The sequence below is a fragment of the Eumetopias jubatus genome, unplaced genomic scaffold (genome assembly GCF_037043125.1).
Source record: "Eumetopias jubatus isolate StellerSeaLion01/CBP00866 unplaced genomic scaffold, mEumJub1_p1.0 scaffold_2, whole genome shotgun sequence".
In the NCBI taxonomy this organism is placed as follows: domain Eukaryota; kingdom Metazoa; phylum Chordata; class Mammalia; order Carnivora; family Otariidae; genus Eumetopias; species Eumetopias jubatus.
The window spans coordinates 81,199,849-81,214,180 of NW_028274808.1; the positions used below are offsets into that span (position 1 = coordinate 81,199,849).

Genomic DNA, 14,332 nt, shown 5'->3' on the forward strand with positions numbered 1-14,332 from the left:
AAATCAGTAGATGGTCTGGTTTTTAAATGTGAAGAATTAAGAATGTAAAAACCGTTTCATGAGGTTAGTTTCACTAACATATGTCATGTGAATATTAGCTTACTCCATGACAGGGCTATTTCCTGTTTGATAGATTCGGAAGAGCAAGCCCTCCAATACGTGAATTTCCAGTGTCACCTGTTAAAATCATCTTCATCCCTTCGAGGTCCATTTCCAAAGCCATCTGCACCATTGGAATTCATTTATGCATACACAGGTCTTTCTCAGACGCTTTGTGACGGCACCAGCCATTGTGCTTCGGATGCTTGGGCAACCCTCGCTCCCTGATGATTACAAGCCGTTGGGCAAGAGACTGCTACATCCTGAGGCTCCCTGTCGCAGAGAACAGCTCCCTGAACCATAGTAAATGCTCAGGAAATGTTTGTCAGATTAAGTCAATTATTAGCATTGGTTTTGCTCATAGCTTCTATACAGAGCTCCTCAAATCACTTTTTTTTACACACCGCTTTTGTATAAAATTGCATGGAAGAGTTGGTTGTACGATTTGAAGTAGGTATTACAGGTACAAGTGGTTAATACCGATAGAGATGCGTGACCTTAAAATTAAATATAGATACTTAGCTATCCATGTGTGCTAGCTGCAAAGGAAGGGCACTTGGAAGAATTTTAGGTGTAAATGAGCCAGACAGTTAGTTGGTAGGTCAATGAACACACCTGTTGTCACAAGGTGTTGACTGCCAGAGGACGGACCATGAGTCAACGCCATCCCAGGCGAGTCCTAAGAATTTAAACCTTGTTCTCCTCAAACCCTGCTGGTTAGATTCACGGTGGACCGACTGGTGGGATGGGTTGTGGGTAGCTTTAGAAACGGGGCTTTTAGATTTCCATCTCCACTTACTTGAACCTCAGCCAAAAGGCATGAAAATTAATAGGTGTCTCTTTCTTGCGTTTTTTTTTTCTCCCTCTTTTCGCTCCCTATCTCTCTGATCGGGGATCTTCTGAGTTGAGTATTTGTCCAATTAAATGCATCTGATTAAAACTGTCAAACCGAAAAGGAAGTGATTTGGGGGGAAAAAAAAACAACAAAAACGCAGCAAGAGCTGTGGATATCGAGTTACTGATTTTCTGCTTGAGAACTGAATTATAAATAAATGTGTTAGGTAGTGGAATTTTGTTTTGTTTTCCCCAAAGGAGAAATATTCACCACATGGAAACATAATTTATTCAGCATAATTTCATTCTGTAATTGTACCATTTCTATTCTTAATTCTTTGAGTTTATGATTTAAAGTGAAAAACACCCAAACAGACTGTTGTGTAAAATTGACAGGAATGAGTGTGAACCTGGCTGTCAGAGACATAGGTTGTTGTAAAGTTAGCAATGGAAATAGCTTCCTATTCTGGAGGTTAAAAATAATGTATTTAGAAGGAAGTTATTTACATTGGCCGTTGAGAGGCTTCCCCCGGAGCCTGAGTTGGGAAAGCTGTGAACCGCACAGTCGGTGTGCGCAGGAAGCGTTTCCGGGACGGCGGCGGCGTGTGGGGCGTTCTGCGGTGAGGGGGCCATGATTCGGCGCTGGGGACAGGCAGGAACGTGGAGCTGTCTCGCTGACCAGGGGCTTCTCGAATGGTGAAAGAGAGTCCAAAGTCAAGCCCAGCTTGTCCTGGGAAAGTTTGTGGTGGCCAACAAAGTAATCCCCTCGATTGCAGGAATGCTTTGTTTTGAGCTTCTCCAATGAGACCATCTTTCCTCAGAATGTAGTGCGGAAGGTGCTAGGGGGTCCCTGCCCACCCCGCTGAAGCGGAGCTCCCGGTAACTGGACCAGTGCAGCCTTCAAGGACGTCTCCTGCTTGAAATCGAATGTGAAGTACAGAGCCGCCCAGCAGGGGGAAGAGAATTCGTATTTGTGGGAGGGAAAAGCCTTGCGGCTGCTGTAAGAACAGCATTATTTGTTTGAGATTCTTAGGACGGTGCGGCAACCTCTGCAAGTCTCCACTTCTCTTGCATTCATTTCTCTGAAAGCTTTCCCCCCCTTTCCGCTTGACCTCAGGTGGTGCCGGAATAATTTCAAAAGTGGTTCTCCTCGGGTTTCTGGTCTGGCTCCTCCTAGGCCATGCATTAACATTATTTGGTGATTTATTACTTGAATAGCCTCAATTGTAGTAGCAGCGTCTTCAGAAAAGCAATTAATAGAGTGTTAGGAGTTTAAAAATATTCTTTACGGACCCGAGTTTTCTTGCGTTCCAGAAGAGAGTGTTGTTATCTCGGCCGTGTCTGCAAAGGACCGAGGATTGGATGGTTGAGAAACATCCAGGTATTTTAGAGGACGTCAACTGGTCTGTTTTTAAGAAATGCTTCCGTTGGCATGTTTGGGGCTGCTGTTTGGCAGGGTTGGGAAAGTTGCTCTAGATGCAGATATCAGCTGTTTGTATCATTCAAGAACGTTTGGATCTCCTTATCGCGGCTTGATAGGATTAGAGCCTGAATGGACGACTTTAGTGTTTTGACGCACTCAGCTCCACCTGAGCACGTTGGGAGGGGGAATATTCTTGCTCACTGAGGCTGTCCAGGGGGTAGGAAATTGAGCTTTGCATTTGGGGCTTTGCCAGTAGATGTGCTGAATTCTTGAGGCATTTCAGTCAGTATTTGACCACTGCAACAAAGAAGCTGCAGGGAGGGGATGGAGAGATTAGAGTGTGGGAATAATGGATACTTACCTCTTCATGGTGTATCTCAAGATAAAGAGTGAATACTGTCCTTATCTCTGAGAATTCTCTCGCTTCTTTCTGTTTCCAGACAGGGGAAGGATGGATGACTGCTGGGGGTGGGAGGGCTGCTGCTCCAAGGTCACTAGACGTTGCCATTCAGAGGGCATCTGGCAGATGGGGCAGTGGGGCAGTGCAGAGAAGCACTGGCCGGGTGTTGTGAGATTTGGGTTCTTGGTTCAGACGTTAGCAGTAGGTAGCTGTGTGTCTTTGATCCCAGCAGGTAGTCCCTCAGAGTGTTTAATAGTCTCAGTGAAATGACAAGCCTGGCCAAGTCGTTATGATTTTTTTTTTTTTGGTTCTGAAAACCCCGGTTTTATGTACCCTGTTCTCTGACACTTATCACATTGGTTCTAGACCAGTCTTGACTATCTAGAGCTTTTCTTGTATGACAGGAATGTAAGCTGAAAGTATTTACTTTTGAATCCTTTATTTTCCTATGTTCATTTAGTGTCAATAAAGATCAGAGAAAGAGACTCTTTGAGGAGCTAGTCACCTGCTCTTACTGTAGTGATTTTTAAATCCTTTACTTTTCTTACTATTTACAGGATAGTTGCCATGTGATTTTTCTGAAGGATGAGATATTTAAACTGAAATCAGGAAAGGTGGTTTGCCAAAGGAACTTAAAATTAGCCCTGTTGTTGAAATTGATGTTGACGGCTTGGTGTTTGGTAAAAAGCATCTCTTCGAGAAGCCATTGGGGAGATAAGTAGTTCAGGGTCCTACCGGTTTGAGCAAAGATGAAAAATGTTGAAATCGAGTGGGAAGAAGGAAATGTGGCAAATCACAAGGAACCAGACTGTTTTTAACAGAGAAAATTCAATTTTATCTGCCTTTTTTCAGCAAATTCCATTTGATATTTTACATTTTCTTGATAATTTAATAAAGAATCTCAGGAAGGAGTTGCAGAACTTTAGCTCAGTGAAAGAGAATTTGTCATTTGTGACATTTCTTCTCTAAATAGCATGGGAAGATCAATGTATTAGCTTGTAGCTCAGGCATTACTAGTTCTAGCTATTTCTATTCAGAAAAGAAACAGCATGTTATATAGCAAAACTTGACACAATGGGGAGTTTGGGCTCCGTCCCTAAACATCACTGAACTCTGCTGGGGTCCAGGCATTGTGCTAGGCACAGTGGGGGACATGTGGATGATAAAACTCCATTCCCTGCCTCCAAGGAATACCACCACTTACTTACCTTTTAGAAGATACACCGATAGTAGACAGGTAATTGAGAGTGATATGTAATCAATAGAAACAAAACACAAGAATGTGGGCTCTGCATTCAGAAGATGCACAGAATCTGGCCGCTTCTCGCTGCCGGCAGTCACCTTGAGCTGAACTTCACACTGTCATCCTTCACCTGGGTTCCAGCCTCATATCTGGTCTCCCTGCTCCCACCCTTGTGTCTGCAGCCTCTTTTCCACACAGCAGCCAGAAGAGTCCTTTGAAAATGTAAGCTACATCATATCAAAGCCCTCCGTAGTTCCCAATTTCACCAGATGCAAAAGACCTTTCAACAGTTTACAGCCTTGTGCGGGTCTGCATAGCCTCGCTGCCTCACCACACACTCCCAGCCACCCTCGCTCTCCCCCCACTCCCTCTCTCACGTTATTTCTCTGACTTCCTCTCCTCCTGCTTTGCCTGCTTTGACCCTTACTCTTTCCACTCAGCCCACACTGGCCTCCTTGCTGCATCACAAACACACCAGGCATGTTCCCACATCAGGGATTTTACAGAGACTCCCTCTGCCCGGAACGTTCTCCCAGAGGTAGCTGCCTGAACAACTGCTCACTTCTTCCATCTTTGCTCAGATGTCACCACCTCTGTGAAACCCCATTCTGACCACCCTGTTTAAGATTGAAACTCACCTCCTACCGTTACCCCCCAAACCTCCTTGTCCTGCTGTGTATCTTTTTCCGTAGCACTTATCACCCTCTGGCTTACTCTATGACTTACTAGTTTTTAAGTTTTGTGTGACATCTATCTTCCTCCACTGGGATGTAAGCTTCAAGAAGGCTGGATCTTTGTTTTGTTCAGTGTGGTTCAATCTAGAATGATCTAGAACAATGCCTGGCATGCTGCAGGTACTTCACAATTATTTGTTGAATAAGTGAATGAATGAATGAGAAGGAAAGATTAATTTTGAGAGTTCCAGGGAGAATCACAAGGAAGAAACTTTTTAGGTAGGAAGTTGAAGGATAAATAGACAGTCAGGTTTTCTGGGGGAAAGAAAGACATTCCTGATAGAAGGACCATCTTGAGCAAAGGTGGAAAAATGACAGAGCTCATGGGTGCTCTTGGATGGCAGGGAGTCCCAACTGAGCAGTGCTTGGGGGGCAGTTAGACTGGTAGTGGTGGATAGATAAATTAATGGATGGCAAATCATTAAAGGGGACTCTCAGTAGAGTGAGGGAACAAATCCCTAATCATTGCCTGTGTCAGGATGGCAAGCATGTTGGTAATTGGAATCCACGACTCTCAAGGAAGTAGCATGTATAACATGGGAGACGTCATCAGTTTAGGGAATCAGTTATGTGAATAGTGTTTGCTAATGAGGTCTGACTTTTGTATAGAACTTGACTGTCTGCAAATCACAGTCACACGCTTCTTACGATTTAATCTTCCTAATAACTGGGTGAAGTTGTAATATATAACAGCAGGTACTATTTACATTTTTGGATGAACTTTTCAAAAAAATCAGTTGCATCTTCTATCACGCCAGCTAAGCGACTTGCCTGAGGTCATGGAATCAGAAAGTGGGGAAGCAGCTTCCCACTGTCTTGTGCCTCACAGACAACATTTTCCCACCCTGCCAGGCCGCCTCTCTAATTGTGATGCGACACTAAAGATATCATGCTGGGTTTTTTTGTTTTTGTTTTTTTTTAACAAGGGAGCAAAGCTTCTTTCCATTTCCCCCACCACTGAGAATAACGGTCTCTTCATGCAGTTACTTTTTTACAGATGCATTTTTCTCCCCCCCCCCCTGCCATTTCAGCTTGTCTGGAATAATTATAGAAAGATGAATATGTTTCGTAGGTGGGTATGTTTTTACCTTTGCTTGTTTAGTATTTTACCTTCTTTCAGGCTAATGCCAAGACCGTCTGACTCAGCACCTGACATTCTAGTAAGGTTGTTGCTGTCTTTCTTGTGGTTGTTGCGGGGGGAGGGGAAGAGGAAGCATGTTCAACAACTCCATTTGAATGTCTTCAGACTTGCTCAGTGCTCACTGGGGAGTAAACCTGATCTTCTTACTTCCCCCAGATGTTAGTAGGCTGGAAGAGGCTGAGGGAGAGCTCAGTGAAGGAGAGCACTGGTATGGAAACTCTTCAGAGACTCCGTCAGAAGCATCCTATGGAGAAGTCCAGGAGAACTATAAGTTGTCTCTGGAGGACCGGATCCAGGAGCAGTCCACTTCCCCTGACACCTCCTTGGGAAGTGCGACCCCCAGCAGCCACACCTTGGAGCTGGTGGGACTTGACGGTGAGGTCCTGCGAGACTCGCTGCAGTGTCAAGACCACCTCTCCCCTGGCGTGTCTTCTTTGTGTGAAGATGACCCCCCAGGCTCCACGAAGCCCTTGAGCAGCAACCTGAGGCGGCTGCTGGAGGCCGGTTCCCTCAAACTCGACGCCACAGCCACGGCCAATGGCAGGGTGGAGTCCCCGGTAAACGTGGGCTCGAATCTCTCCTTTTCGCCACCGTCCCACCATGCCCAGCAGCTCAGTGTTCTTGCCAGGAAGCTGGCTGAGAAGCAGGAACAGAATGACCAGTACGCTCCAAGTAACCGTTTTATATGGAATCAAGGTAAGTGGTTGTCCACCTCAACCACCACCTGTGGCCTGTCCCCGGATTCAGCCATCCTCAAACTGAAAGCTGCAGCCAATGCTGTTCTGCAGGACAAATCTCTCACCAGGACTGAGGAGACCATGCGATTTGAGTCCTTTTCCTCCCCTTTTAGCTCGCAGTCTGCCAGTTCCACCTTGGCAGCCTTATCCAAGAAAGTCAGCGAGAGAAGCTTGACTCCTGGTCAGGAGCACCCACCTCCGGCCTGCTCTTTCCTTTCCCTGGCTTCCATGACCTCCTCGGCCGCCCTCCTGAAAGAGGTAGCAGCAAGGGCTGCTGGGAGTCTTCTGGCTGAGAAATCGTCACTGGTGCCTGAGGACCCTCTACCGCCACCGCCTTCGGAGAAGAAGCAAGAAAAGGTCACCCCGCCGCCTCCGCCGCCGCCACCCCCGCCGCCTCCCCCTCCACCGCCACAGTCCTTGGAATTATTGTTACTCCCAGTTCCTAAGGGAAGAGTTTCTAAACCCTCCAATTCAGGTATGGAATCTTTTATTTCGGTCATCATGTACATTTTTGTGTTTTTTTTTTTTTCTTTTTTACTGTAAATTGCCATGTCTTCTTCACTGCTTTATTCGGTTGGGCTCCCCATCGGATCTGAGGCAGGAATAAAAAAGCAGGAGCACAAGAAAATACTTTAAGTAAGCAGTGTAGTGGGCTTTCATGTATGTATTACACAAAGACTTCACAAATAGCTTCATTTTTGAAAGGTAATGAATAATCTTAAGAGACGTACAGTACTCCTCCCTTTCATATAAATGATCTTTTTTTTTTTTTTTTTCTTACCAAGTGCAGGCTAGGTCCATACAAGACATATTTAATGGGAGAAGATCAAAGCATCTCTGTCATGGAGTGCATGGCATCACTGAACATAGGGGGAGAAAAAACCCCGCTGCTTTTGAAACAGTGGACAAGGGAGAGCCCACCCTCCTGCTGCCTCCCATCACAAATGGACTTTTGTATACAGTAACTACTCTGCCCTAATTTATCACACTATACACTTTTATGTTAGCATTTTTATTATTTTTGTGTGTGTGTGGAATTTCAGCCTTTCCCACTTATCCTGTTCTTCTGTAATTTCTTGTCATATAAGAACTCTAAAGAATATTGTCATTCAGACATAATCAAAGCATTTCCTGCAAATGCTTTTTTTAAAAAATTCAAATCCAATCAGATTCTGAAGGAATGTGCATGTGGAAAATTTGAATCATAAGTTTTTCTTGTGAGGGCAGTCTTTCCAAAGGAGAAGTCACTTGTCTTACGGAGCCTTGACATTCACAAGTTACTCATCTGAGGGAGAAATTTAGTCACTTGTGTTCTCACGGTGGAAGCATCACTTCTTGTACTGGTTTGTTTTTAAATTGTGTGTATGATAAATTCATGGTACTGGGATGGATGTATGGAGCTTCAGATGTCTCCTGAGGATATCCTGTCAGATTGGAACAGGAAGTAGGCTATGTGTGTCCTCATCAGTATAAACACTGCCGTCGTGTGTGTCTAGCCAACTCTTGATTATTTGCAGCCACATTGATGAAGAGTGCTTAGAATGGCAAATAATTGAACGATCGCAGCTAGCATCAATTTGATGCACTTATGACAAATTTCCATTTAAATTGCTGAGTGGGCTATATGGACTAATTCTAATTATTTTAAAAATTTGTGTAAACAGCAGAATAGAACTAGGAGAATGGATATCTGGAACTTTTATGACTGTGCGTGATCCAGACCATTCACTACAGAGTTTCTGAAGTGTCCATAAAAATCCTGAAATGTTTATCAATTCTGAGTTTCATGTCTCCTCAGTTCTTACCTGCCATCTGGTGAAATAAAGAGAGAAATGGCTAAAATTAGGAAACCAGGAGGAGAGCAAAGGGAGCTGGGTAATTTTGCAATGGAATAAATCACTCCTCATTTAGAGAAGTTTCATTTAAGGGTAGCAGCAGAAAGAGAGGTATGGCTGTATATAACATGTAATTTTATAAATATTCTCCGTATCTGGTTATTGAATGAATGTATTTATGGTGTTTACACTATAAATCCATCCGGACATTAGTTACTTGGAAGAGCTTATACAAAATTAATAATCAATGTTAGCTGTCTGAAGACTCGGAAAGAGGTAACTGATAAAACTGTGGCTCCTGAAGGCAAATCATAGCAGCTTGATCATTGTGAAGTGTCTTGGGTATAACGAGCAGTATCGGTGAAGTATAATTTTTTTTTTTTCACTCAAGTGCTTAGATGTATGTAAAGATGTTAAAGAGGTCATGAACTTCCGGTGCACAGGAGACTTTCTGCCTGTTTTGTTGTAGGATATATACCCAAAGGAAAAGGTATCTTCCCTTTCTGGTTTAAATGCACTTAATTCATGCCAACATCTCAACGAGCTTCTCAGCAGGATTTTACATGGAGACCTATCAACAATCATTTTTTTCTTTTCTTTTTACTGAATTTCTTCTACTGCCGAAACCCTTATATATTTTAATCGACGAGTGTTCAAAATGATCAGATTGAAAGAGGGGAGAAAGGAACTTTCTGGATTGCGTCTCTGCAACCCCCTGCTGGCTGACTGATACCCCTGGCCACTGTTCTCCATGTGCCTCTGGGCACCATCCCAGAGTTGGTGAAGCAGCTCCACTGGCGAGTCACTCATTTTGTAAAGCTCACACACGCGGGAAGAGCGCTGTGAGGACAAACACGAGGGCTCTTGACATAGTCCCCCCAAAAATGTTCCATGTATCCATGTGGACACATCCTAAATTCCAGTTCTGTGTCTGACCACGTGGGTTGTTAGTAGGGAGTAGGGTGGCTCTTTGTACTTCTCAGTTAAAGCGAATGTTAGCTTCACAATGTGCTAGCTAGATGATGGGTTAAGGAGAAGTTGATGGACTATTTCCATTCTGTTATTTATCTTCATATCGTGGAGAGATGATTTGGTGGCTGTTACCGATTTTTGAATCTGAGGAGTGGAAGGAAAGGTGGGTCTTCTCCATCTGCCCCCCTTCCCTTTATACACACTATACTGTTGGTTTCAGGGCAACCCAGGGCTAGATTCAGATGTAATTTGGCTTTACCGAGAAAGTATTATGAGAATGTGGTGAGAGCTGTCACCCATGTTTCTAAACATCTCTCTCTTTACTGTTTTTTTCCTTTGCCTTAGAAAGAAATCTTCGTTGAATTCGAAATAGATAGGTAGGGTGGCTTCTTGCAGCAGAGAAAGGGTGTCTGTCACCTAATCATTTAAATAAACAAATAATAATTTGCAAAAAAGATCCTTAAAAATAACAACACACCATCCTGATTTCAAGCAGGGCTTACATTTTAAAGCTGTTTCCCAAAATGTTGCAAAAAGGGCACAGAAAGTGGATTCTGGAGTTACAAAGAGATATGTGCTCGAAAAGCCAATCCTGTATTGAGTAATTTAGACACCAGCATTTCTCTGACCTTCTTTAGGTCAAGGGAAGTCCAAACCATGGGGAAAAAAAAAAAGTGTCTTTTAGGTCTGACCTTATTCCTCCTTTTTGAACAGGATTCAGTTGTTGCCAGGTCATGGTGTATTTAATTCCTTTAAAGAGTCCACCACTCAGTAGCCTTTCCCCCTTGCAAGAGAGACGTGACACTTGAGGAGGAGGTTTCTTTCATGTGACCCCGCGCCCCAGCACATGCCACACTGTTCCTCTGAAAGGGGATGTGAGAGAGAGAAGATTATGTCCGTTTGCTATAAAGATAAATGTCACACATTGACTCAATTCTCTTTGAAGCTACTGTTTGTTGCCTCTCAGAATAAAATAAATGGTTTTTATTTTAAAGACAAAGTTTCTTGTAAACGGCCACCAAGATTCCCAGGATGCCAGGCTCCTAGTTAAAAGAAATAACAAGGAGAGTTTCAAGAGAGAGGGTCTCTGAAACATCTTATTTTACTGAGTAAAATTTAGATATGCTTAGAAGCAAGCTGGTGTCATACAACTGAAGGCTAAGAATATTTCCTGGGTCAATAGAGAGAGAAGTTTTCTGGGTACTGTTTTCCTTCATATTTACGTGATGCTATTAAAATTTATTGCAAAGCCGTAGAAAGTCCAGAAAGTGAGGTAACCTCCTCCTCTACTCCCGTTAGGTCCATGGTTACTAGAGCCATAATCTGGGAATGATCACAAGACAGGAACTTGTTTAGAAAATTCACTTTTTAATCAAGATTCAGAACTCTCTGTCACTGACCTCAGTTCTATTTTCCCAGCGATTTAAACTTAGACTGCCTCTAGTCTAGATATACAGCTATCGAAAACTTCTTAGTTTTATTGAATACTTAGCAATCATTAAAATATGCATTAATAACATCAAAGTCAATAACAACAGATAAATCCAGTGATATCCATTGCTAATCCATAGTTTTTTACACCCTGAAATAGCATTTGAGAGACATGCCCATGAAATTCTATTAAAAGATATTAATTCCCTATATCTTGTTTGGAAGGAGGATGGGTTATCCTACACAGATGTGCACTGGTGGGTTGATAGGCCTGGAGTGGAGTTGGTGATGAGGGTTATGCATACCCAGGGTCACCTGGCATCTTGAATTCCTTTGATGTATATGGTAAGGTGTATATGCAGATACTACCTGCAGAGGACTTGCAAATTAGCTCGATTTTCTGCGAATTGCTACATAGGATCTAATAAGAGAAAGTTTAATTTCAAGGCCTACAAAACAGTTACATTGGTTTTAAAAATTCCTACCTTGAGTTCAAGCAAGTAAGTTAATGAAAGCCTCCGTGACTTCCCCGCCCCCCCCCGCAGTGATATGTGTTGTTATTGTTTTATGGATTTATATATAACAGCAGGGTAGAAGACCAAACCAGAAGTGAAGATATTGGCTCTAATCCCAATTCTGCCACTAACTAGCAGAGGGATTTTAAGCCTACACCTTAGTTCAGCTTCCTCATCTATAAACTGAGCTAGTTGGGAATGATCTCCAAGAGTCCTTCCTGTATTAAGATTCCTTGCTTTTCCTTTCTTATTCTTGAACTCTGTCTGTCAACTCAAAACAAACATAATTTTTTTCCCCTATTTTTTGAATTAAGTATCTTGCTTCTTAAAATTCACCTTCAGACCTCCCACAAGATTATCTCTGCCTTGGGTAGATCTTGTCCATTGTAAATAGTCTAAACATTTTCCATTGTACCTTACTAATGGTGTAGTCATACTGCCTGCATTTTAAATATCAGCTGCTCCAAATTCATTTTGGAAATAGGTGAGCTGTAAGTACATGAACATCTCTCCACACCCATTCATTTGAGACATGTATCGGTGTGCTATGTGAAAAGCATGCACTCTTGGGCTGACACTGCATCCACTGGGACTTGCTGGCAGCTTCCTGTACCCTTTTCTTCCATTTCCAGCACTCATTTCACTTTTTGATACTCTCTTGACCAAGCCCTTTCCAATTACTCTCATTACAGTCCAACACAGATTTATTGAATTGCACATCATACCCAGCACTGTCTGGGTGCTGGAGACACACAGGTAAAGACCTCTAGCCTTGCCCCAGCCAATCCCCCCTCCCGCCCCCTTCCTCCCCTTCTGTCTTTTCCACCTCTCTCTTTTCCCTGCTGAGCTGAATTTGACCATCAGAGTTGTGCCTAGTCTGAGCTGGACTCTACCTGAGTAGCACAGTGGACTCCTGCTCCTTTATTTTCTCCAGGCTCCTGTGACAAACCACCATTTTGGGCCAGGCCCTGAGCTCCGTATTTATGTGATGTCAGTTGTTTAAATTTACATCTGCTCTCCTGTGAGAGCTTTGGAAGGTACGACTAGAGCCTATCAGCACTACTATTATTGCAACAGCTACTACCAGTAGCTTTCATTTACTGTGTGACAGGCATTTTACACACATTTATTATCTCTCTTATTCCAATAATACTGTTGTCTGTGAGGAGAATGTATATTCTCCAAAGAAGCAAAGTAGCAACTATCCATGCCACTGGGTCTGTTAGCATTTGGTGGGATTTAGTTTTGTTTGTGGTGATATTAACCAGATAGTGATCTATTTGGGGGAAATTGTTTATCAGACAGTTGTAAACTAGGTGAAATAATGAACATTTCAATCCTATTGCCTTAAGAATGTGTGGTTCAGTCTGAGGAAGTGGTCATATTTCCTTAGGCTCTAAATTTGAGTGAAATTTACAGCTGTCAGTTCCTTGAAAATAGTTTGGCATACAAACTAGAATACATCCTTACGTCCTCCCTTAGACAGGGAGGGCATCCTACTAAAATACCAAAAAATGTTTAATAAATAAAAATGCAGATGTACCAGGAGAGATTAATGGCCAACTTTGAAAATCGATCATTGTATTATGGTTATTTTTAGCATTTGGCTTCTGTCTTCTTCCGTTCCTGCTGTGATCAGTTAAAATTTTCAAACAGTTATAATAGTGTAGTGCTTCGACACATATCTTGCTGTTAGTTTCTCTTCATTATGAGTATTCTAATTCTTTTCCCAGTCAATGCAAGGACACCCTAATTTGTACATGATTCGTGTGTCTTTTGGTATTAATTAAAACAAAGGAAGAATAGCTCCAAAATAAAATAGATTTACATGAAATGCTAATATGCAGGATTTAATGTAGTGTGCTCTGTAATACACACTAGAGGGCGGGGGGGGGGGGTTGTCAGAAAAATAAGGAAGATATTGGTTACATTAAGCAAAGTGGGGTGTCCGGGGGGCGCTGGCCATGTTCCTTTTGTCAGTTAATGCCTTTTTATTGCCTTCCTGTGATGTGCCATGAAACCTCAGATTAGTGGAGGACATCTCCGTTTTTCTGTCCTCTCCCAGACAATTCTGTAAAATTAGGCAGTTTGCAGGTTGAAAATGGGGATTAGGGGCAGCCTGTTTGTGTATGTTTTTCTTACTATTTTGATGTTCTTATAACCCCAAAGAGACATCATTATCATTTTCCCCCCTCTGGTTTATGACAATAATCTCACCTAGAGGCCTGGTTCAGCTTTTTCCCTCAGATCTATTGTTCAATGTGTAGTCTTTGTGATCAAGATACCAGAGTGGAAGAAACGACAATGAAGGATAGAAAATGAGAGGCCAAATTAGGGGTAGGACTCCAGGTCAGCAAAAGCAATCAACAAAAAACAGCAGGAAAGCTAAAGGCAGGTTAATTAAAAAAAAAAAAAAATGTTTATAGGCCTCTACAAAGTGTGTTTGTCCTAGAGCGAAAGAACCCTCCATCCCACCCCATCCCCCAATCAGAAAAGGAAATGCTTGGGACGGAAACATCACAAGTAGAATTTCCAGACTTGAAGGTATATTTTTAGCAGATTCTTTTTCAGGTTGCTTGTTTAGGGTAACCAATATTGCTTATTATACCTGTCATAGTAAAACAGAATTTTTGGAATGCCCTAAGTGTATTCCAGAACCCTTCTGGTGTGATCCATGATAAGTGCTCCTTTGCATATAGAGACTCAGTTGACTCGATGAATAAATAATAAGATGGTTTTAAAGTTTACACATGAGAATATATCCTTTTAAAATTATAAAAGTAATGTGCACATTAAAAAATCCAGTGAGTATAGAAGAATATAAAATAAAAACAAAAGTTTCCCTCTCTGACCCCTTCCTTTTAATCCCCAGTTCTTCAAAGGTAACTGCTTAATGGTTTCTTGGGTATGCTTCCGGACAATTTTCATACAAATAAAAGGATATCATTTTTTGTTTCATTTACTCATC

At 42.5% G+C, this 14,332-nt stretch overlaps 1 protein-coding gene across 3 annotated transcripts in view; it reads left to right on the forward strand.

Annotated features, from left to right (window-relative positions):
* ZNF827 (zinc finger protein 827) overlaps positions 1–14,332 on the forward strand; it is a 171,762-nt gene that overhangs the window by 24,065 nt on the left and 133,365 nt on the right. For all 3 annotated transcript variants that reach the window (XR_015767772.1, XM_088021027.1, XM_088021028.1), the window contains exon 2: positions 6,031–7,086. Coding sequence is in view for 2 of the 3 variants with exons in the window: in XM_088021027.1 (XP_087877153.1) it covers positions 6,031–7,086 (1,056 nt within the window). In the remaining variant the exon portion in view is untranslated. The remainder of the gene's footprint in view (positions 1–6,030; positions 7,087–14,332) is intronic.